This window comes from Amblyraja radiata, chromosome 24 (assembly GCF_010909765.2).
Source record: "Amblyraja radiata isolate CabotCenter1 chromosome 24, sAmbRad1.1.pri, whole genome shotgun sequence".
Classification (NCBI taxonomy): Eukaryota; Metazoa; Chordata; class Chondrichthyes; order Rajiformes; family Rajidae; genus Amblyraja; species Amblyraja radiata.
The window spans coordinates 3,273,640-3,296,620 of NC_045979.1; the positions used below are offsets into that span (position 1 = coordinate 3,273,640).

Sequence of the window (22,981 nt, forward strand, 5' to 3'; positions counted from 1 at the left end):
TCCAAAGACATACAAGTTTGTAAGTTAATTGGCTTGGTATAAATGTAAATTGTCCCGATTGTGTGTAGGATAGTGTTAGTGTGCGGGGATCGCTGGTCGGTGCGGACTCGGTGGCCTGTTTCCGCACTGTATCTCTAAACTAAAGTCACCCTGCATCTTAATCTTGTGGATCAGCCAAAATATGGGTTGATCTGGAAGATCAATTCTTATGCTCTTCAAGACTTCCTTCCTTGCATGCCGTGCACCCTTCCCCCACCCTAGTCACGACTGCGGCCGTTGAAGTTCCTTGTTTTCAAATCAAAATGTCACTGCGATTAAGACATGAAATCTGTCTTTGTCCTGTTTCAGGAACTCGTGCTTCTGCATCCCACTCCAACACCGACCTATTACGCAGCAAGCTGACATCTGATCCAATGCTTTATATAAAGGAGCCAAACGTGGAAAGTGGCGGCTTGTTCTCAATAAAATGGACGGTGCTTCACGCAGGGATTCAGTGACTATGTTTTACACATCAAACCGGAACAGTGAAGCAAATGTCCCCCCAGCCAGAAGTCAGTGTCCCAGTTATCGTTCACCTCAGCTCCCTTCCCATCTCTCCATCCCCCACTCTCATTCCTAGTTGGACATAGCTTGCTGAGGCAGGGCAGAGTCCTTTGCCTCTAACTCACTCCGTATATGCCGACAATACAGAGGGGCCATCACTTTTCATCTTGCCTGGGGAAGGGGAGCCAGTCCTGAGACAATGGGGAACAGGGGCTGATTATGAAAGTGAGGAGGATAGATTTTGAGCCCCTGGTTCATACCTGCACTGGGAGTCCTCCATGGGGCAGTGAGAAGAAGCTCAATGCTATATTTACCTCAGGCTGCACATGGGAATGTCTGATTCTTCAGGGTCGGGGATGTTTGACTCATCTCAGTTTCTAACCCAGCTCATAAAGGACATTCTTTTAGAAAGTAGATGGGGAAAAATTTCTTCAGTCAGAGGGTGGTGAATCTGTGGAATTCTTTGCCACAGAAGGCTGTGGAGGCCAAGTTAGTGGATATTTTAAAGTCAGAGACAGATAGATTTTTGATTGGTACAGTTGTCAGAGGTTATGGGGAGAAGGCAGGAGAATGGGGTTAGGAGGGAGAGATCGATCAGCCATGATTGAATGGCAGAGTAGACTTGATGGGCCAAATGGCCTAATTCTACTATCACTTATAACCTTATGACCATCTTCTCCTGCCTGTAACAATATAAAGTGATTATTCCATCGTTAGAAACTTGGTTGTAGTGAAAGTTATGATATTGAAACTATTTCACGTATTGAGTCGTGCATCTGGTCCACACAGGAAACTCATGGGAAATGGATGGAATCACTGGAAAAAGGGTTGGAAAAGGACGGGAAAATCCCAGGATTGCCCTTTGAACCCAGCCCTCCCTGGTCCCAACCTGCCTTCCTCTCCCATCCACCAACATAACCCAACGACCACTCCAGATCTCTGTTCCCACTCCCTCTCCCACAGCCTTCTGCCCATCCACCTGCCGTCCCGCTCACAACGGAGCTGCCATGAGCTCTCCCTGTTCCTGATCCCTTTTCCCCTGCTTCTGTTTGTTGGTGAAATCCGAGCTTCCCCTTTAAAAATGCAGTTGGACCCAAATTACATTGTCATGTCCTTCAAAGATCCGGTCACAAATTAAAATGTAATTAATCTTCTATTAAGGATAGGATAAGCTGAGGGGGTGGGAGACCTTATAACAGGTACCTTATCACAAGGAGCACAGATAAAATGAATAGCCACAGTGTTTTCCCCAGAAGAGGCAGTCTAAAGCAAGAGGCTCCAGGCTTAAGGTGAGAGGGGGCAGATTTGAAATGGTCCTGAATCACACAAAGGGTGGTGCTTATCTTGAGCAAGCTGCCAGAGGAAGTGATGGAGGCAGATATAAATATATGACATTTAATAGATATTTAGATAGGAACATAAATAGGAAAGGTTCAGTTCAGCTCAGTTCAGTTTAGTTTATTGTCACTTGCACCAAGGTACGGTGAAAAGCTTTTGTTGCATGCTAACCAGTCCGCAGAAAGACAATCCATGATTACAATCGAGCCATTTACAGTGTATAGATATCCAAGAAAATTATTATTAAGATTAAGAATTATTATCTCAATGGGGTTAGGGTAGGTAAAGGGAAGATACAGCGAGACCTGGGTGTCCTTGTACACCGGTCACTGAAAGTTGGCGTGCAGGTACAGCAGGCAGTGAAGAAAGCTAATGGAATGTTGGCCTTCATAACAAGAGGATTTCAGTATAGGAGTAAAGAGGTTCTTCTGCAGTTTATTAGTGCCTTGGTGAGACCACATCTGGAGTGTTGTGTACAGTTTTGGTCTCTTAATTTGAGGAAGGACATCCTTGTGATTGAGGCAGTGCAGCGTAGGTTCCCGAGATTGATCCCTGGGATGGCGGGACTGTCATATGAGGAAAGATTGAAAAGACTAGGCTTGTATTCACTGGAGTTTAGAAGGATGAGGGGGATATAACATTATAAAAGGACTGGACAAGCCTAGATGCAGGAAAAATGTTCCCAATGTTGGGCGAGTCCAGAACCAGAGGCCACAGTCTTAGAATAAAGGGGAGGTCATTTAAGACTGAGGTGAGAAAAAAAATTTTCACCCAGAGAGTTGTGAATTTATGGAATTACCTGCCACTGAGGGCAGTGGAGGCCAAGTGACTGGATGGATTTAAGAGAGAGTTAGATAGAGCTCCAGGGGCTAGTGGAGTCAAGGGATATGGGATGAAGGCAGGCACGGGTTATTGACAGGGGACGATCAGCCATGATCACAATGAATGGCGGTGCTGGCTCGAAGGGCTGAATGGCCTCCTCCTGCACCTATTTTCTATGTTTCTAAAATTATAGTTAAAGTAAGAAATGTTGCTGTAGGAGTAGAGATTTAAGGGTGTAGAGCGATTGTAATATGTGATTGTAGATCTACTTCTGTGGCTAGCACATAAATAGTCGCCTGGGGTGGGCGCCATCTTGGAAGCAAAAGGGCGCCATCTTGTGAGGGATGTGGACCAGTTGCAGGTAAGTGGGACTAGCCCGGGGAAGCAACTTTGTCGGTCTGGACAACATGGGCCAATGGGTCTGTTTCCATGCTGCATAGCTCTCTGACTTAATGTCCAGGTGTCGACCCAGCCGCTGGGAGTTTGGACACTGCCACCCCATTAGTCCACTGGCCACAGTCAACCCTGCCCTGTGGGGATGGAGATGAATGCCTGAGGTAAAAGAAGAATTAAACGTACCTTTAGAATCTCTCGAGGAACCTCCGGGCGCGTCGGGTACTGGATGGAGTTGCTGACGTTGATAGCAGGTGTGGTATTGATCGGCATGCGCTGTTGCATTAAATGCATAGCTGCCTGTTGTTGCTGCTCTTTCTCCCGCTGCTCCTCCTTCTGCAGCTGCTCCCGCATGAGCATCATCCGCATATTGGTGCGGGACGCCATGGCGGAAGATCGAGGCCCCTCTTGAAATCCTTCGTCAAAATTAATCACTGCAAAACATTCAGACAGAAGTCTCGTCAAGACCAGTTTGTTCATCAAGTGACTAAATCTCCTCCTCACTTGTTTAATCAATAATGTTTTATTATTAATGGTTAATGTTTTATATGTCATTCCTAACTGTCACTGTATGTCATGTTGTCACTTGCGGGCGGAGCACCAAGGCAAATTCCTTGTATGTGAATGTTTGGCCAATAAACCTATTCATTCATTCATTCCCTTCCATCCTCCAAAACTCCTTGTCCTCTCCTCAGCTTTTTCTCCTTCTCCACTCTCCCTCTTTCCCAACCCATGTCTCCCTCACCTTTATCCCTTTCTATTACACTTTCCTCTCCCCTGATCTTCTCTGGCCCTTGTTTCTCATCCCTCCTCTCCTCCTCACGCCCCCTATCCCTCCTACTTTTTCCTCTCTTTCCCGTCTGCTCCTCTCCCCCTCTTTCCTTGCCTCCTCCTTCCTTCCCCTCTCCCCACCTCCTCGGCCTATTCCTCCTCTTCCTTTGCCCTCTCCACCTCTGCCCCCTCCTTCCTCTTCTGAGGCAGTCGATCACATTGATAAGATCAACCATTCGTGAGCCATGGCTGGGAACCCAATACAGCAGGGCCTGACTGAGGCCAATCCCAGAGACCATCCCGGCATCTTGACCTCACGACATACCAGACTGCACCTTGCCGGGAGATACCCAGAGCTCACAAAGCTCCATTAGTGACTGGCTTGTCCATGTGCTGCAACCAATACAGGCCGAGATCTCACCAGAAGTCAGTAACTAAAAATTGAGAAATGTGGGAATAGCATCACGGCACTAACTATAGGAGGAGGAAGCCAGAACTTTTGCTCCCAATTTCTGTCCTCAGGCTGGGTAATGGACAGATAACATTCACATCTAAAGAAGGGTCCTGACACGAAACACCTTCTGTCCATTCCCTCCACAAAAGTTGCCTGACCCATTGAGTTCCTCCAGCACTTTGTTTTTGGTAGAACATAATTAAACTTAGCCAGCGTGGTTTTATGAAAAGTAAACCATGTTTACAGAATAGGTCTATTCTTTGAGGGTTTCACAGGAAGAGTTAGTAGAGGTGAACTTGTAAGTGGTGCAGATTTAGATTTCAAAGAGGCATTTGACCAGGTGTCACGTGGGAGGCTGCTGCTTAAATCGAATGCCCGCGGCGTCAGGGTGAGTGTATAGGAACGGATTGTAAGGCAGAGACCCACTGTACCAGACCAGAGTCCCAGCGTCCAAGTGGTCTAGTCCTGGTTCCAGAGCTAGAGCCTTAAGGGCCTGTCCCACTTGGCCGTCATTTGCGCGCCATTTACGCAATCCGGTGGCGTGTGGGTAGCATGTGGGTAGCGTGTGGGTAGCGTGTGGGTAGTGCGGGACGGGTGCATGGACTGGTATGGAGGAGTGTGGAGTTGCGTGCAGTGCGCCAGGATTTCGTGCTGCACTAAATCTTTGCGCGCCACCAGCCTATCGCGTAAATGATGGCCAAGTGTGATAGGGTGACGTTTCGGGTCGAGACCCTTCTTCAGACTGAAACATCATCCATTCCTTCTCTCCTGAGATGCTGTCGGTCCCGCTCAGTTACTCCTGCATTTTGTGTCTATCTTCAATTTAAACCAGCATCTGCAGTTCCTTCCCACAGATGAATTTGGTCTGCAGCTTGCTACTTTTCATTCACCACTTTTTTTGAATAGGGGCATTACATCTGCAGTTTTTCCAATTGCTAGCACCATTCAAGAAATTGGAACATTTTAGAAAATCACCATAAATATCATAAACTGGGTAAATATCATGAACTGGGTAAATATCATAAACTGGGTAAATATCATGAACTGGGTAAATATCATAAACTGGGTAAATATCATAAACTGGGTAAATATCATGAACTGGGTAAATATCATAAACTGGGTAAATATCATAAACTGGGTAAATATCATAAACTGGGTAAATATCATAAACTGGGTAAATATCATAAACTGGGTAAATATCATGAACTGGGTAAATATCATAAACTGGGTAAATATCATAAACTGGGTAAATATCATAAACTGGGTAAATATCATAAACTGGGTAAATATCATAAACTGGGTATTCAAATGACGTCACGCGCTCCAGACGTCTGTGCGGACGCATGATGACGCGTGCGACAGTCACTACCGGCCTGTCGTGTAAATGACGGCCAAGTGGGACATGCTACACTAAATCTTTGCGCGCCGAAACGTCACCCTGTCCCACGAGTTACTCGAGCATTTTGTGTTTAACATTTAAAAGAGAGATACATGGATAGAAAAAGTTTAGAGTGACATGGGCCAGGAACTGCAAGTGGGACTAGCTCGGTTAATTGGTCAGTATAAATGAGTTGGGCCGAAGGGCCTGTTTCCATGTTGTATGACTCTAAAGTCAATGGCAACTGGAGATCACTTGTGATATCCACTGTCATTGGTTCCATCACCTGCCAATTTTCGAAACACAGTGCAGCACGGTGGCGCAGTGGCAGAGTTGATGCCTCACAGCGCCAGAGACACAAGTTCGATCCTGACAATGGGTACTGTTTGTACAGAGTTTGTATGTTCTCCCTGTGACCGCATGGCATTTCTCTGGGTGCTCCAGTTTCCCCCCACACTCCAAAGACGTGCAGGTTTGTAGGTTAATTGTCTTCGATAAAATTGTAAATTGTCGCGAGTGTGTCGGATAGTGTTAGTGTAGTATGGGGTGATCGCTGGTCAATGCAGACTCACTGGGCCAAAGGCCCTGTTTCCACCCTGTGCCTCTACAGTCTAAAGTCTAAACTAGTCAATCCTAATCATGGAAGCTGGCTCTCGGGGAAGCAGAACAGAAATCCCTGTGCCTTCCAATCCCGTCCCTCAATCTTATACAGTTATGCATAATAATAATAATAATGGATGGGATTTATATACCGCCTTTCTAATACTCAAGGCGCTTTACATCGCATTATTCATTCACTCCTCAGTCACACTCGGTGGTGGTAAGCTACTTCTGTAGCCACAGCTGCCCTGGGGCAGACTGACGGAAGCGTGGCTACCAATCTGCGCCTACGGCCCCTCCGACCACCACCGATCACTCACACACATTCACACACATTCACACACATTCACACACAGGCAAAGGTGGGTGAAGTGTCTTGCCCAAGGACACAACGACAGTATGCACTCCAAGCGGGATTCGAACCGGCTGCCTTCCGGTCGCCAGCCGAACACTTAGCCCATTGTGCCATCTGTCGTCCCTGCATAGCACTGTTGGGAGAAAAACAGGATGAGAAATAAGCCAGTCACAAACTTGAACCTGTTTATTTAATCCGTTATATCAAGCCTGATCTGTACCTCAATTTATCATGGTTTCAAACGTCTCAACACAAGACAAAAATCTATGAATCTCAGTTCTGAGTCATCCCATTCCACAACATCAGTCGGAAGAGCATTACAGGCTCATTATCCGTGAAGAGGAAGTGTTGCCTGACATTCCCTCAATTGGCCTCAGTGGAATTTTGCCGTGCCCCCGTTTCTGTGAAATATTTTCACATTTTCTTTCCTAACAAGTCTATTTCTTAATATCTTAAAATTGGTTCATCGTTTGAGACGTCTGCAGGGCTGGCCTTAAGCCAATTGGACCAATTGCTCCCAATTGGGCCCCGTGCTAGAGTAATCTACTCTCTATGTACTTTTCAGAGGTGATCTACACATTTTGTTTGTTACTTGTAGGCTTACATGTGTGCAATTTTATATTAAAATGGAGCTTAGATCTGGTTGGTCCATTAACTCGCATGCACTTTTTAAGCGCACATTTTGATTACTTTCCATTCTACCATAGAGATATAAAGTTTATAATAGACTTTATTTATATTTCTATGATTCTACAGACCTTGGCTGGGAACCTGGGGCTCACCAAAATTGTTCCCAATTGGACCCGCACCTCCTAAGGCCGGCCCTGGACGTCTGATCCTGTTATTGAACTTGAGCGGCATGGTGGCGCAGCAGTAGAGTTGCTGCCTTTTAGCGCTTGCAGCGCTGGAGACCCGGGTCCAATCCCGACCACGGAGTTTGTACGTTCCCCCCGTGACCTGCGTGGGTTTTCTCCGAGATCTTTGGTTTCCTCCCACACGCCAAAGACGTACAGGTTTGTAAGTTAATGGCTTGGGTTTGTATACTCGGTATAAGTTTAAATTTCCCCTAGTGTGTGTAGGCTTGTGTCAATGTGCGGACCCGGTGGGCCAAAGGGCCTGTTCCCGCGCTGTATCTCGGAAAGACATAAACTAGATTTTTGATAACTGTCCTCAAAATGTGACCCTTTATGTTTAAGTGCCACTGACGAATCTGCTCAGCCAAACCAATATGCCGACCCATCCTAAGGTGATACACGAAGAAATGAAGACAGCGTATGGAAAGAGTAATCAGATCTGCATCAAACACAATCAATCCATTGTCGTTTGTAAATGTTTTATCTGTCGATATCAACTCCAGTATCTCAGCTCCTGTGTTCCTGCCCTCTCACCTTTGACCTATCTGTTGTTCATTAAATTGGGTGCACCCCACATTGAACTGCATCATCTGGGTTTGTTCACTAACTCCTGCCCAATCCTCACGCCTGCCTCACTTTCTGCACTAATCTAAACGACTTACTGTGTTGGAAGGAACTGCAGATGCTGGTTTACACCAAAGATACACACAAAATGCTGGAGTAACTCAGCAGGACAGGCCAGCATCTCTGGATGGAAGGAATGGGTGAAGTATCGGGTCGAGACCCTTCTTCAGACAGAGTCAGGCGGAGGGAGACACAGAGGTAAGGAAGGATAAGGTGTGAAATCGAGACATCAAAGGCGATGGGGTTCCAAGAAAATGTAGAAGAGATCATTGTTAGCTAGTAGGCGGCAATACCGAAGCATTCAGAGGTAAAATTGAATCAAGGGACAGTCAGACTGGTGGGAGAACTAGGAAGAGGGAGGGATGGAGAGAGAGGGAAAGCAAGGGTTACTGAAGTTAGAGATGCCAAGAACACGAGTATTCTCATTAACAAACAGTTCTAATATGGGTTCCTTAATCTTCAGCCTTTGAACAAATTTGTTGTTTAAGTCAGGAAGTAGAGTTCAATTCCATCTCCCCTCAGTTTTGATAGAAGATATTTATGTGTATTTTTATCGAATGCCTTCCAAAAGCCTGTACAAATAGCTTCTATGGTACTCATTCAATCACATTAGTTACAGTTTCATAACATTCAATGAGGTTGATTGAAGATGCTGTGTCTTTTCCCAGTCCCCGCTCCCTCTCTGACTACTTCATGCTGGTCTCAAAGCTCGCACTGTTCTTCATAACCGATGCAAGTCATTTCCTCAAAACTGTTTTTAGACTCGCTTATCTTTCACGTCTAATTTCCACTGTCCTCGAGTCATGGAGAAACATGGGGAAGTTTCCAGACCAACAAGAGAATTCTTGTGTAAGAAAGAACTGCAGATGCTGGTTTAAATCGAAGGTAGACACAAAATGCTGGAGTAACTCAGCGGGTGAGGCAGCATCTCTGGAGAGAAGGAATGGACCTAATGACTCTGGGAAGATTGTGATTATAACATCCATAATTTCCTCAACTACTGCTTGCAAGGCACTGAGGTGATAACATACTTTCAGGTGGTTTGTTTAGTTGTAGTTTCGTTATTTTTTCCATTATCAATTTTTAATTAATATTAAATCAAGTTAATTTGCTCAATTCTTGTTCTCAGATCTGTACCCACCAATATTTATATTATAGATAGACACAAAAATCTGGAGTCACTCAGCGGGACAAGCAGCATCTCTGGAGAGATGGAATAGGTGATGTTTTGGGTCGAGACCCTTCTTCAGACTACTTGGGGATAAGGGAAACGAGAGATATAGACGATGATGTAGAGAGATAAAGAACAATGAATGAAAGATGTGCAAAAAAGTAAGGAGAATAAAGGAAAGAGCTGTTAGCTGTTTGTTGGGTGAAAACGAGAAGCTGGTGCAACTTGGGTGGGGGAGGGATGGAGAGAGAGGGAATGCCGGGGCTACTTGAAGTGAGAGAAATCAATATTCATACCACTGGGCTCTAAGCTGCCCAAGCGAAATATGAAATGCTGTTCCTCCAATTTGCATTTACCCTCACTCTACCCCAGGACAACAAGGTCCGTGTGGGAATGGGAAGGAGAATTAAAGTGTTTAGCAACCGGGAGATCAGGTAGGTTCAGGCAGACTGAGCGAAGGTGCTCAGCGAAACGATCGGCCAGTCTACGTTTGGTCTCGCCGATGTATAAGAGTCCACACCTTGAATAACAGACACAATAGACGAGGCTGGAGGAGGTGCAAGTGAACCAAGTATTTATATCGTTTTCTTTCCATCTTTTTTTATGACAGTGAATGAGATCATATTGTGCACTGCTGTTCTCAAGGAGACACCTATACCCTGAACTGCACCATGTCAAACTGTAATAGTTCTGTACCAAAACGATACAGCATAAATCTATTCAGCTCTGCCATCCAACAAGATCACCACCAACGTTCCACCTCAGGTCCACATCCCCACTTCCTTTGATTTTGCTATGATCTAGTTTTTCCATTACTCGAGGATCAGGTCTTGCAGCACGGCGGTAGAGTTGTCGCCTTACAGCGCGGGCAGCGCCGGAGACCCAGGTTCGATCCCGACTACGGGCGCTGTCTGTGCTGAGTTTGTACGTTCTCCCCATGACCGCGTGGGTTTTCTCCGCGATCTTCGGTTTCCTCCCACACTCCAAAGACGTACAGGTATGTAGGTAAATTGGCTTGGTAAAAGTGTAAATTGTCCCTAGTGTGTATTGGATAGTGTTACAGTGTGGGGATCGCTGGTCGGTGTGGACTCGGTGGGCCGAAAGGCTTGTTGCCGTGCTGTAACTCTAAACTAAACTAAATTAAACTAAACCATCCTTGAGTTTGAATACAATTGATGACTGAAGGGATGAAAACCATCCATAACACAAGGAATTAAATTCTCTTCAGGGAGGTAGTATAACAGCATTTAAAAGACACGTGGACAGGTACATAGATAGGAACATCGGAAAAGTTTTAGAAGGATAGGGGCCAAATGTGGGTAAATGGGAATAGCTTAGATGGGACATTTTGGTTGGCTTGGACGTGTTTGGGTGAAGTTCTAATAGGCATAGAGATTAAGGGGCCCATCCCTTATTTTGAATAAATGAACCTCAGTTCTAAACTATTCAGCCACATACCTATCCTGTTATGTAGGAAGGAACTACAGATGCTGGTTTAAATCGAAGAGAGACACAAAAAACTGGAGTAACAGCAGGACAGGCAGCATCTCTGGAGAGAAGGAATAGGTTACGTTTTTGGTCGAGACCCTTCTTCGGATTGAGAGTCTGGGAACAAGCAGGGCCTCGACCCGAAAGGTCACCTATTCCTTTTCTCCAAAGATGCTGCCCTGACCCGCTGAGTTACTCCAGCTTTTTGTGCCTATTCTGTTCAGTTCTCTCCGAGTTCTGTGTGCTTCAATGAGGTCGCCACTGGGTGCTAACATCTTCAATGCCTCCTCATATGACAAACGTGCATCTCAGCAATCCGTCTGGTCATCGTCAATGCGCTCCTGAGCCTCCAATGTTTGCAGTAAGACATCTTTAGCCCGGTACTCAACCCTCATGCAATAAGGCCCAACATACCATTTTCCTAATTGCTCGCTACATCCCATCTTTCAGCTACATTCCAGAATAAATTATCCTCCAAATATAATGACCGGAATTGCATGAACCCATAGCAGAAGCCTCCATGTCGCGGGGCTGGAAACTGGAAGTATCCCGAGCTAATTCTGCCACCAACATCATATATCACAACAAGTGATGGCTCCCACTGATTGTCGCCCGGAAGCTTGCGTCCTTGTCGGGACGGGCGATGACAGCAATGTCAACATTTGAAACATGGAAGATGGACACGAAAGAAGAAGTAGACTTGAATAGCATTAAATTCCATTCTTGTTCCAGTGAAAGAATTTATTAAAACTGACGGCTAAACATGCTGTGAAATCTTTGCCAGTTCTCCCACCTTGCTCAGGATAAACATTCACACTGGGACCATCAGTGAGTTGAAACCCTGAGGGTTTAGTGTTTTGAGGGAGGCAGTGAGAAACAGATAGAGCAGGGGTGAAGGGGAAGTGGGGTAAGCAAAGTTGTACTTGACAGTGAAGTCCTCACAGCGAGAATGCCGGTGGCCTTTGGTTAGTTTGTGATTATTGTCATGTGCATCGAGGGAGTGAAAAGCCTTTTGTTGCCTGCTATCCAGTCAAAGAAAGGACTATACATGTCTTGGAAAAAGATTATACTATACACTATCCTACACACACTCGGGACAATTTACACTTATACCAAGCCAATTAACCCACAAACCTGTACCTTTTTCCTCCCACACTCCAAAGAAGTATAGCTTTATGGGTTGATTGGCTTAGTATAAGTGTAAATTGTCCCGAGTGTGTGAAGGATAGTGTTAATTTGCAGGGATCGCTGGTCAGTGCAGACTCGGTGGGTGGAAGGGCCTGTTTCCGCACTGTATCTCTAAACTAAACTAAAACAATATCCGGCACTCTTCAGGGGAACAGACGATCAGCCAATTCTCAGGAAACCAAAACAATCTAGGTACTGGATGAATACTCAGAAGTAAGCTCATCTTTTACTTTGTATTGTTATTAGATTAGCACACAGTCGAGTCACAAAGTCATAGAGTCATAGAGTGATACAGCATAGAAACAGGCCCTTGGACCTAACTTGCCCACACTGGCCAACATGTCCCATCTACTGCTCACGTTTGCTCCATATCCCTCTAAACCTGTCCTATCCACATACCTGTCCAAATGTCTCTTAAACATTGCGATAGAACCTGCTTCAAGCATATCCTCTGGCGGCTGGTTCCATACACACACCACCCTATGTGTTAGCCCTCAAGTTCTCATTAAATCTTTTCCCCTTCACCTTAAGCCCATGTCCTCTGGTCCTTGATTCACCTACTCTGTGCATCTACATGATCTATACCTCTCAGGATTTCTATACACCTCTATAAGATCACCACTCATCCTCCTGCGCTCTGTAAGTTATTTGGGCAAATCCTCCAAAATTATGGAAGAAATTGAATAAGCACATGGATATCTTAAAAGACAAATTTGCTGGCTGCAACGGAAAAAAAACCCCCTCCAATACACATCAAGAATCAAACCCGTCTGGCCTGTGGACTTGGACATCACACAACGGTGTGAACAGGGAAGGCTGAGACGGAGATAACGAGATTCTCTTGGATACACAAAGGGAGGAACCAAGCTTCAGCAGACGGTGGTAAACAGGCCAGCACAAGCACAATCACCATCGGGGATGATAACGATCAGGCTGAGGGATCATGACATCAGCAAACCCCTTATCATCGGAAGCCTATTGTTCATGCCAGATCGAAACTGGGAAACATCAAAAGAACCCCTTCTATCCAGAGGACCACCTGGGGGTTTCAAAGGAAGCTCAGGTATAAAAGCCGAAGTCAAGCCAGAACTCTCTCTCTCTTCCTGCTCTTCCTGCTCTGCTGGACAGCTCGTGGGCCTGCATCGACTTCGCTGTGAGTATCCTGGTGACCTGGTGAATTTCCCGAAATAGGAGGTTGAGGGGAGAAAGGTCAAGGGGGAGTATGCTTGCAAGTAACTTGTGTTAAAGTAAGTTTTACGACGTGCCCGATAGTTTTCGTCCATAGTTTTAGTTTAAAGCATAAGTTTAGCCACGCATTGTGTAGTGTTGGTGAGATTCGATTTCTCATTGTTTAATAAAGCCTGTAAATTTTAGACTTGCTTTGAGTCCATCTTGGTTTCTGTTTTCTCTCATCGGCACACTCTGGTCAATTCAACCTTTTATCATATCCCACCATAATTCCGAGGTCTAGAACCTAGGGGAATCCTTTTGTGGAGTAAAGGGAAAAACAAAACCCCTACAGAATGGCGACCGCGGCAGGACCTCGGTGGTTTGGGATATGTGATTTGTCAGAGGGGGTGAGAGAACGTAGCAAGATGGAGGAGAGAATCTCCTCTTATCTGTTTAAAAAGATCAATCTCACCAAACAATGGGTGATAGCACTGTTGAGAGCTGAGCAGCCCGCAGAAGCTGCAGCTCAATGGACGGAAAGCAAACTGTATAATAAAGGGCAGGAAAAGGCAGTTTGGCTAGCGTGCCTATCACAGCAGGTAGCCAATATGCAGAGACAGATAGATAGACTGGAAGAGCAACAGAGAGAAGCTAGGGCCAGCGCTGAAGAAAGCGCTAGAGAAGGGGAAGGGCTATCTGAGGAATGCAGTAAAGCCAGGCAGTGTATCTTGCAGGCGAGGGAGTCCCACAGAAATGCCCAGGAATTCCTCCAATGCCAGGTGGTAGAGGCAAAGGAGAGGGAAAGGAACGCCCAGGAACTCCTGGCTCAGAGTACACAGAAGTGCAGGGAGCTGGAGGGAAAGTTCCAGGATATACAAGCAGCATACAGGGTGGCCCGTAGCGAGCTAGGCAATAGTGATCACGGGCCTTGCCAGGCGAGGATAGCGCAGCTGGAGGAGACTCTGTCCAAGACTAGGGGACGGGTTCACCTGGTAGGACCAGGGGGGTCCCCCGGGGGCAGAGGGCTTCCCTCAGCAGATGATTCCCCAGTGGCAAAGGGGAATAGACCGCCTCCTGAGGCGCCGGGGATAGGTCCGGGTCGGCAGGTGGGGTTCGGGTTGTCCGGGGAGGGACAGGCCCAAGGAGGGGCGGGAGAGCACCCTCAGTTAGCGGCTTCCGCGCCATGTGTAGCACACCACGAGGTGGTGGGGTTACCGATCATGGTGGGAGAGCCAGGGGTAAAGGGGCAACAGCCCAGAGTAGGGCAGATGTGCCCGGCACGGCAAAGGAAATATGGTCCCCCGGTAGGGCAGGCAGATAGGGGGCCCATAGAGAGTGATATCATCATTCCCCATGGGGCACATGTGCTGAGGGGGATGGTGGCTCAGGTTCCCAAGTTAACCAGGGCAGGAGACCCGTCATTGCATTTTATGGAGGTGCAGCAGGCAGCCGAAATAAACGATTGCGATGAGGTAGAACGGGTAAAGCTGCTACTGATGACCCTAGATTCATACCTATGCAAGGCAGTGACCTCCAGGGAAGGGGGAAGACCTGAAACATGGGTAGCGGCACAGACAGCGGTTCTGGAGGCCATGGGGTTGAATCAGGGTAGTCCTTTCACAAGGGTGGGGGAGACGGAGCAGCAGGTAGCTGAGTCCCCGGACATGTTCGCAGACAGGCTGTGGGCAGTATATGAGGGAGCGTGTGGGATGCCTTTAGATAGGCAGAATTTAGATGGGAGAACAGCTCACTGGCTGAAGACTCTGGTGGCGAATTGCCTCCCGCGAGTTAGGGCAAGGGCCGAGCACTGGTTCGACCCAGCTGACCCAAACCTTAACGAGGCGGAGGTGATCAGGAAGCTCACCCTTGCGTATCGCAATGGGGTGAGAAGTGAGGAGAAGCCCTTTAAGGGCAAGGTGCACGAAATAGTACCGGCACCCCCCAAAAGGAGGCAGTGGAAACAGGAAGGCAGCCAGACCTCTTCCGAGATGAGGCCGGTGTGCTATGGGTGTGGGAAGCCCGGGCACTACAAGAGGGAGTGCAGAAACCCAAGTAGAGCAGTGGGGGATAGGACCCCGGTAACGGCCAACCCAGCCCCGGAGGTAACAATAGATGTAAGAGATCTAATTACCTATTTGCAGTCAAAGGCGGGAGGATCCGGACAGGTAGCCATGGCAACAGGCCATGGCACGCCCATATCCGCACCCCCGGCACCTTTATGACTGCCAGCGAAACAGCCCACATTCCTATGCCCATTAGAGTATGGCCCATGTGGGAGACCCTGGGTCAAGATGGAGGTCCAGGATGTGGTCGGGAGTTACCTGCTGGACACAGGTGCTTCCAGTACTATTGTCCACATGGACAATCCCCGTACATCCCCTCTATCTAGTAGGGCACCCTATAGTCCACGAGGCGAGGGAAATCAGAGGGCGGATTGCTTGGCCAGGGAAGGAGCCAGGAGTGGGAAAGCATTAGATCCCCATGAGGAAGGACAGGTAGCTGCAGCCAGGGAGCAGCCTCGAGAAAAGGAGAGTGCGGGAGTGGTTTTGGCACCGGACCTGACCATGGTCCAGGCACAAGACCCCATTTTAAAGGCTGCCTCAGCAGCCATTTGCAGGCAGGAGAAGATAGAGGGACCGTATGGGGGTAAAGATCAGGAACAGACCCGGGTTGATGTGGAAACCGTAGGGGAGCCAGGCGAGTCCACAGGTAGTCAGCCTGAAGTAGCCGGCTGTGTTCCAGGGCAAGGACTGGAAGCAGCGGAGAAGGAGGCTGACTCCAGCCCTCCGCAGGCAGGTACAGTAGACTGCCTAAGAGAGGCAGAACTAGCAGAAGCAGAGGAGATGGAGGTATCACCACTGGTGTGGGAACCCCCGGTCAGACGTAGGAGTGACAGGGTCCTTAAACCCCCAGTAAGGTGGTCCCCATCCCTAATTAAACCTAGGGCTAGGGCCGGCCACAGGAGGGCCGGGAAGGAGAGTGGCCGAAACAGGGCACTACGGAGTGCGGCTGGAGGGAGCCCAGTCTCCACAGGGAACGTAGGGGTAACTCAAAACCCCGTAGTGCAAAGGGAGGTGAGGGGCAGTCAGGCCCCTCGACAGGAGGAGTTCTGGCCTGCACGGGAGGGCCCACCAGAGGGGTGGCCCCAGCGTGACGGGGACCAGTTATAAGTTGGCCACCCGGAGACGGGTGGCGTTGTATATAGCATTGGTTTGTGTGTAAGTAGATGTAGTTAGCGTAATTAGATATAGGGTTTTGTATAGCTACAGGGGAGTACAGGGACAGGACAGACAGTACGGGATCAAAGGGATGTGCTGTGGAAAAGTAGACCACAACAGACAAAACAAAACCCCAAATGCCATTTTAGGCGGATAGCTTTGTGGAGGCAAGGAGGTGTTTTGCTTTGTTTTCCAGATGGATGATGGCAATGGATGATGGCAATGATGTGCCTCCGGATGTGCGTGGCGCGTCGCGGGGACACGGAGGAGTACCCGCATGGTGCCCCCGCGAGACGGAATTATTATATCAGGCCCTGTTAAAAGACATGTCCCAGAAATTCCACAACCTGGATTTTGGGGACATAGACATAGAAGAGATGTACCGCGGGGGAGGGGATTTCACTTTGGGGTCCGGTAGGCAAAGACGAGGGGTGGTTAATGACGGGTTTACAGCATTTAACACGGGGACGTCTATTATTAATAGCATGGACAACGTAGAACTGGCCTTGCAGATCAATCAGTTGAAGGGCCAGTTAAGAAAGGTTCTGGGGGAGGAAAATGCGGTGGTAGGATCGGGACTGCACGAAGAGGTGGCAATGACTCTACATCTAAAAGAAATCATAGCACAATTGGAGACACATGCAAAAACGATAAACGCTTTGATTAAAGAGGACCGGAATGCGTCCGATCAGGCTGCACAGAATGAGGTGTGTGGGCTGTATGGTGCGTGGTTGTTGGGGGAGGGGAGGAGCAACCTGGAAGACCTGAGGCAAGGTCGGGTCCCCTCCTGGATAAGCAACCAGCACCTAGCAGCGCTACACCCTTATAACAGCACTTTGAGTCCTTGTCAGCTTCGTGTGGCCTCCGAGGCCTACCCGGTACCGGTGGATTGCGGAAAATCCAATCACACCATAATGGGAGTGGTCGTACGAATCCCGGTAATGGGAACCTCGGCACGACCAGCTCCTCTGTACCGAGTGGAGAACGTGGGAGTTGTTCGTGGGGGGGTGCATATTCGCTACGGGAAGGTCCCGCCCTATGTCATAGTGAGGGAGCAAGCTGTGACAGGCATTGACCTTTTGGGTTGTCGGAGCCGGGGAGCACAGGTAATCCTGTGTCCCCAGCACATGGGCGCTGAGGCTAGGCCTCAGTGTGGGTTCAGGACTGTTGGGGCACAGCCTATAAACTGCACCATGGAGGCGATGGCGGCAGACCATGTCCCTCCACAGGTGGCGTATATAGGCAGTGGGACGTACTGTGTCACCACAAGTGCCCAGCGGTATCAGCACGGATCACAGCTGTGGTGCCCGATACCGCACAGCAGCTTCTGCTTTAAACCCAGGGCAGAAGTCCATGTGGCACAGCAGCGAATATTACCCATCCCGGAACCTTCTTCGGTTCACCTCTCGGTACGAGAAAATGTAACTGACTTATTTGACTATGTTGCCCATTTTGGGTATGATATTCCCCCAGTGAATGAAAAATTAAAAGAGTTGCTGGTGGCGGTCGAGTTGTCGCACAAACACTTCTTCTCCCTGGAACAAAAGACTCTGGATATCGCCAGGGAGATCGAAGAGATCAAGTCTCCAAGTTGGTGGGACCTGGAGTCCTGGATCATAGTACCAGCATGGGTCCGCATCGTGTCCCATGTTCTGATCATCTGCCAGATGATAATTGTGGTGTATTTGCTATGCATTAATTGCAAATTTAAAAGGCGGAGGAGGATGGCCAAATTACAACAGCTGGTAAATCGAGCCGCCCGACGTCACCATAACGACACCCCATCACTGTAAAATGTCTGTACTCTAGTGCAATAGTTTTTGTACATAAGTTGTAATCCCTGCATTTTCAGGGAATGGTCGTGAGGGTACTGTATGGTTTGTGGGATTGATGTAAAGTAAAAGGTGTATAGTGTAAGTTAATGTGCTTCGAGGGCCTAGTTTAGCGATTAAGGGGGCTTTCGGGGTACATAATTTCACCTTCTCACCAGGAGTGTTTACAGCTCTTGAGGCTGGAGGATTGCCCACTAACTTTGTCAATCGACACGGTCCGTGCGAGCCTGGACGTGTCGTAGGGGCATGTAAGTTATTTGGGCAAATCCTCCAAAATTATGGAAGAAATTGAATAAGCACATGGATATCTTAAAAGACAAATTTGCTGGCTGCAACGGAAAAAAAAACCCCCTCCAATACACATCAAGAATCAAACCCGTCTGGCCTGTGGACTTGGACATCACACAACGGTGTGAACAGGGAAGGCTGAGACGGAGATAACGAGATTCTCTTGGATACACAAAGGGAGGAACCAAGCTTCAGCAGACGGTGGTAAACAGGCCAGCACAAGCACAATCACCATCGGGGATGATAACGATCAGGCTGAGGGATCATGACATCAGCAAACCCCTTATCATCGGAAGCCTATTGTTCATGCCAGATCGAAACTGGGAAACATCAAAAGAACCCCTTCTATCCAGAGGACCACCTGGGGGTTTCAAAGGAAGCTCAGGTATAAAAGCCGAAGTCAAGCCAGAACTCTCTCTCTCTTCCTGCTCTTCCTGCTCTGCTGGACAGCTCGTGGGCCTGCATCGACTTCGCTGTGAGTATCCTGGTGACCTGGTGAATTTCCCGAAATAGGAGGTTGAGGGGAGAAAGGTCAAGGGGGAGTATGCTTGCAAGTAACTTGTGTTAAAGTAAGTTTTACGACGTGCCCGATAGTTTTCGTCCATAGTTTTAGTTTAAAGCATAAGTTTAGCCACGCATTGTGTAGTGTTGGTGAGATTCGATTTCTCATTGTTTAATAAAGCCTGTAAATTTTAGACTTGCTTTGAGTCCATCTTGGTTTCTGTTTTCTCTCATCGGCACACTCTGGTCAATTCAACCTTTTATCATATCCCACCATAATTCCGAGGTCTAGAACCTAGGGGAATCCTTTTGTGGAGTAAAGGGAAAAACAAAACCCCTACAGCTCCAAGGAATAGAGACCCAGCCTGCTCAACCTCTCCCTGGAGCTCAGACCCTCCAGTCCTGGCACCATCCTCGTAAATCTTCTCTCCAGCACCTTCAAGATACAGGGGATGTGCGAGATGTACATGGATCTTACTGTGGTAAGTGTGAGTGGGCAGTCAGTGTTTAATCAAGGGCCTGTCCCACTTACGCGACCTTTACAAGCGACTGCCGGCACACGTCATAGGTCGCCAAAATTTTCAGCATGTTGAAAATTCAGCGGCGACCAGAAAGACGCTACGACACGTTGGAGACCTCTCAAGACCATAGGCTTTATGGTGGTGAGAGGTCTCCTATGGTCGTGAGAAGCCACCCGCAACATGTCGTCAAAGGGTCGTCTCAATGGTCGTGAGAGGTCTCCTATGGTCGTGAGTGGTCCGCCAAAGAGTCGTAGCGTCTTTCTGATCGCCGCTGAATTTTCAACATGTTGAAAATTTCGGTGACCTATGACGGGTGCCGGCAGTCGCCTGTAAAGGTCGCGTAAGTGGGACAGGCCCTTCAGTGTGCAGCAAGTAGATTGATCCAGCCAATGGGTTGTTACACTTGGGGAAATGCCAAGTAAGCCACAGGGTATATTTTTTCTATAACTCATAACACCTTATTCCCCTTTTTGATTTTATTCAACAGCACTGACTAGCTCCTGCAACAAAACCACAAAAATCATTGCACAATATTTAAAGGCAAGGTAAACTATTTACCAAAAAAAAATCATTATTTAGCCTACCTCATTCTCAAATGCTTGTGTTTACACTCTCTCTCCCCGCACACTGCACTCTGCAGCACACTGTCTCACATACTCTGCATTTGAACACAGTGTTACACCACCTCCAGTTTAAATTCCATTTGGAATATTTTGGAGGACCAAGAAACCAAGAACAGAAGGGAGAGCTGGTGCCCCAGCACCAGATTGTGGACTATTTGAGTCAAAGTTGAGTTACAAAGAGATTAGAAACATAGAAACATAGAAAATACGTGCAAGAGCAGGCCATACGGCCCTTCGAGTCAGCACCGCCATGTAATATGATCCTGGTACCCCCGTTCCTGCTTTCTCCCCATATCCCTTGATTCCCTTGATGCCTTGATTCTTTTGATTCCATTAGCCCAAAGAACTATATCTAACATACCGTTAGCCCTAAGAGCCATATCTCGCTCTCTCTTGAATACGAGAGGTTGTAGGTGTGTGTGCAGCTATAGGGATTAGCATGACATCAGTAATCTGAAACAACAGGTAAATACGGCATGGTGGTTTACCATGTTAGCCCTTATGTTTCTCAGACCTCCCCGTGACAGAGTGGAGGCCATTCAGCTTCTTGAGTCCATGCCATCTCTCAGAGCAATCCCTTTAAGGGCCTGTCCCGCTGTACGTAGGGGCTCGTACGAGTAAAAAGTAAAACATTTTTTAATCACAAGTATTTGTTTACTCGCGCACATTTTTCAGTGTTGAAAAAACGTCACGAGTTTTCCGGATTTCCCGAGTACCTACCGTTACCCGTACGAGCCGCTACGTGACATCCACGACCTCCTACGTACCCGCTACGTACATTACACGAGCTCGAATCAAGGGAGAACTCGGGAGAACTCTTGAATTACCTCGTACAGTGGGACAGGCCCTTTACTGTCAGTCGCCCTCTTAGAGCATAGAACAGTACAGCACAGGAACAGACTCTTTTGCTCACAATATCCGTGCCAAACGTGTTGCCAAGTTAAACTAATCCTCTGTGCCTACACTCTCTCCCTATCCCTCCATTCCTTGCATATCCATGTGTCTATCTAAAAGTCTCTTAAATGCCACCATTGTATCTGCCTTTATCACCACCCCTGGCAATGCATTCCAGGCACCCACTGCTCTCTGTGTAAAAAACTTGCCACGTACACCTCCTTTAAACTCTGCTCCGACTTCCCTTAAAGTTATGCCCTCTAGTCTTTGAAATTTCCACTCTGAGGAAAAGGTTCTAACTGTCCACCATATCTATGCCTCTCATAACTGCATATGCTTCTATCAGGAGGCATATAATATACGAGGGGGGTGGCATACGAGTGGGGTCCTGAAGGCATCAAGCGTAAGAAAATGCTCGATACAAAGAGGTGAAACGGGGAGTTCAAGAGCAAGAAGTGAGAAGATCTGAGGAAATATAATTACTCATTCAAATCCACCGAGGTTTAATAAAAGGACAGCACAGCTGCAGCATACAAGGCAAATAAAACCAGCGCAGGACCAGAACCAATTTAAAATGGAGTTATTCTTCATGCATGCTGATTCTGATAGATATGCAGATACAACTTGTTCACAACAGATTTGTATGAAGAAGGGTCTAGACCTGAAACATCACCCATTCCTTTTCACCAGAGATGCTCCCTGACCCGCTGAGTTACTCCAGCTTTTTGTGGCTATCTTTATGTTATTCCAAGATTTAGACCCAACAATGTTCAAAGAACAGCAATAATTTTCCAGGTTGGACTGGTGTGCAACTGGGAAAGGTGCCTGATGGTGCTGGTCCATTATGCTAGATACCATCCAGAGAGTCCTCATCTTGGTCAGCAGAGTATTCCTGACTTGTGCCTTGCAATGGTGGAAAGCCCTTGGGTATAAGTAGGTCAGTTTCAACCAGCATCTGCAGTCCCTTCCGACACGTTTAGTTTGAGCTTCGTTCCTGCAAACATCCATCATCTAGCAAAGTGCTGCTTTATCCAGGATTTTCAGCAATCAATTCAAGGAATGAGTCAGTGTTGCTAAAAAAGGCAGTGAATCCAACTTTATGTGCCTAGTTATCAATCATCTATAGGCTGCACCACAACCTAAACGCAACTCGTATCTTCAATCCAGGAGCGAATTGTTGGTTTGTATAAATTAAGAGACTTTACGATACGATAGAACTTTATTTATCCCAGAAGGAAAATTGATCTGCAAACTGTCATAAAACCACAAAATACATGAAACATGAAATTAAAGTGATGAGTGGAAAGGATTTGGGGATGTGCAAACATTGGGGAGGGGGGGGGGGGGGGAGGAGGGGGGAGGAAGGGGGGGGGGGGGGAGGGAGGGAGGGAGGAAGGGGGGGGAGGGGAGGGAGGGATGGGGGGGGGGAGATTGGCAGATCTAATGGATTGCTAATGGCAGATTTATGGAAGAACTATACAGTTAATACCAATGCCTTGCTCCTTGTCTATGGCTCTGCCAATGTAACGTCAGCTATGGCTTATTAACAATATACCATCCTGGAACTAAACAAATGCATTTCTGGATCAGTGGCTCGAGAGATCAATACCTGCAAACTGAAGCAACATAAAAATAATTCCTAGTTGGCACCCATAGAGACACAGAGCTGTTTCAGGTCTGACAAAGTGTCCCGGGCCTGTGATGTAAAGGGCCAGAGGTCATAGCCTAAGAATTAAAGGACATTCCATTAGGAAGGAGATGAGGAGGAATTTCTTTATTCAGAGGGTGGTGAATCTGTGGAATTCTGTGCTGCAGAAGGCTGCGGAGGCCAAGTCACTGACCCAGTGACTGTCTGAAGAAGGGTCTCGACCCAAAACGTCACCCCTTCCTTCTCTCCAGACATGCTGCTTGTCCCGCTGTGTTACTCCAGCTGTTTGTGTCTATCTTCGGCTTAA

General features: G+C 47.5%; 1 protein-coding gene across 7 annotated transcripts in view; it reads right to left on the reverse strand.

The window, feature by feature from the left end:
* Positions 1-22,981, reverse strand: part of LOC116986696 (transcription factor EB-like) — a 128,177-nt gene that overhangs the window by 40,438 nt on the left and 64,758 nt on the right. For all 7 annotated transcript variants that reach the window (XM_033042269.1, XM_033042272.1, XM_033042271.1 and 4 more), the window contains exon 2: positions 3,283-3,530. In XM_033042269.1, coding sequence (XP_032898160.1) covers positions 3,283-3,530 — 248 coding nt within the window. The remainder of the gene's footprint in view (positions 1-3,282; positions 3,531-22,981) is intronic.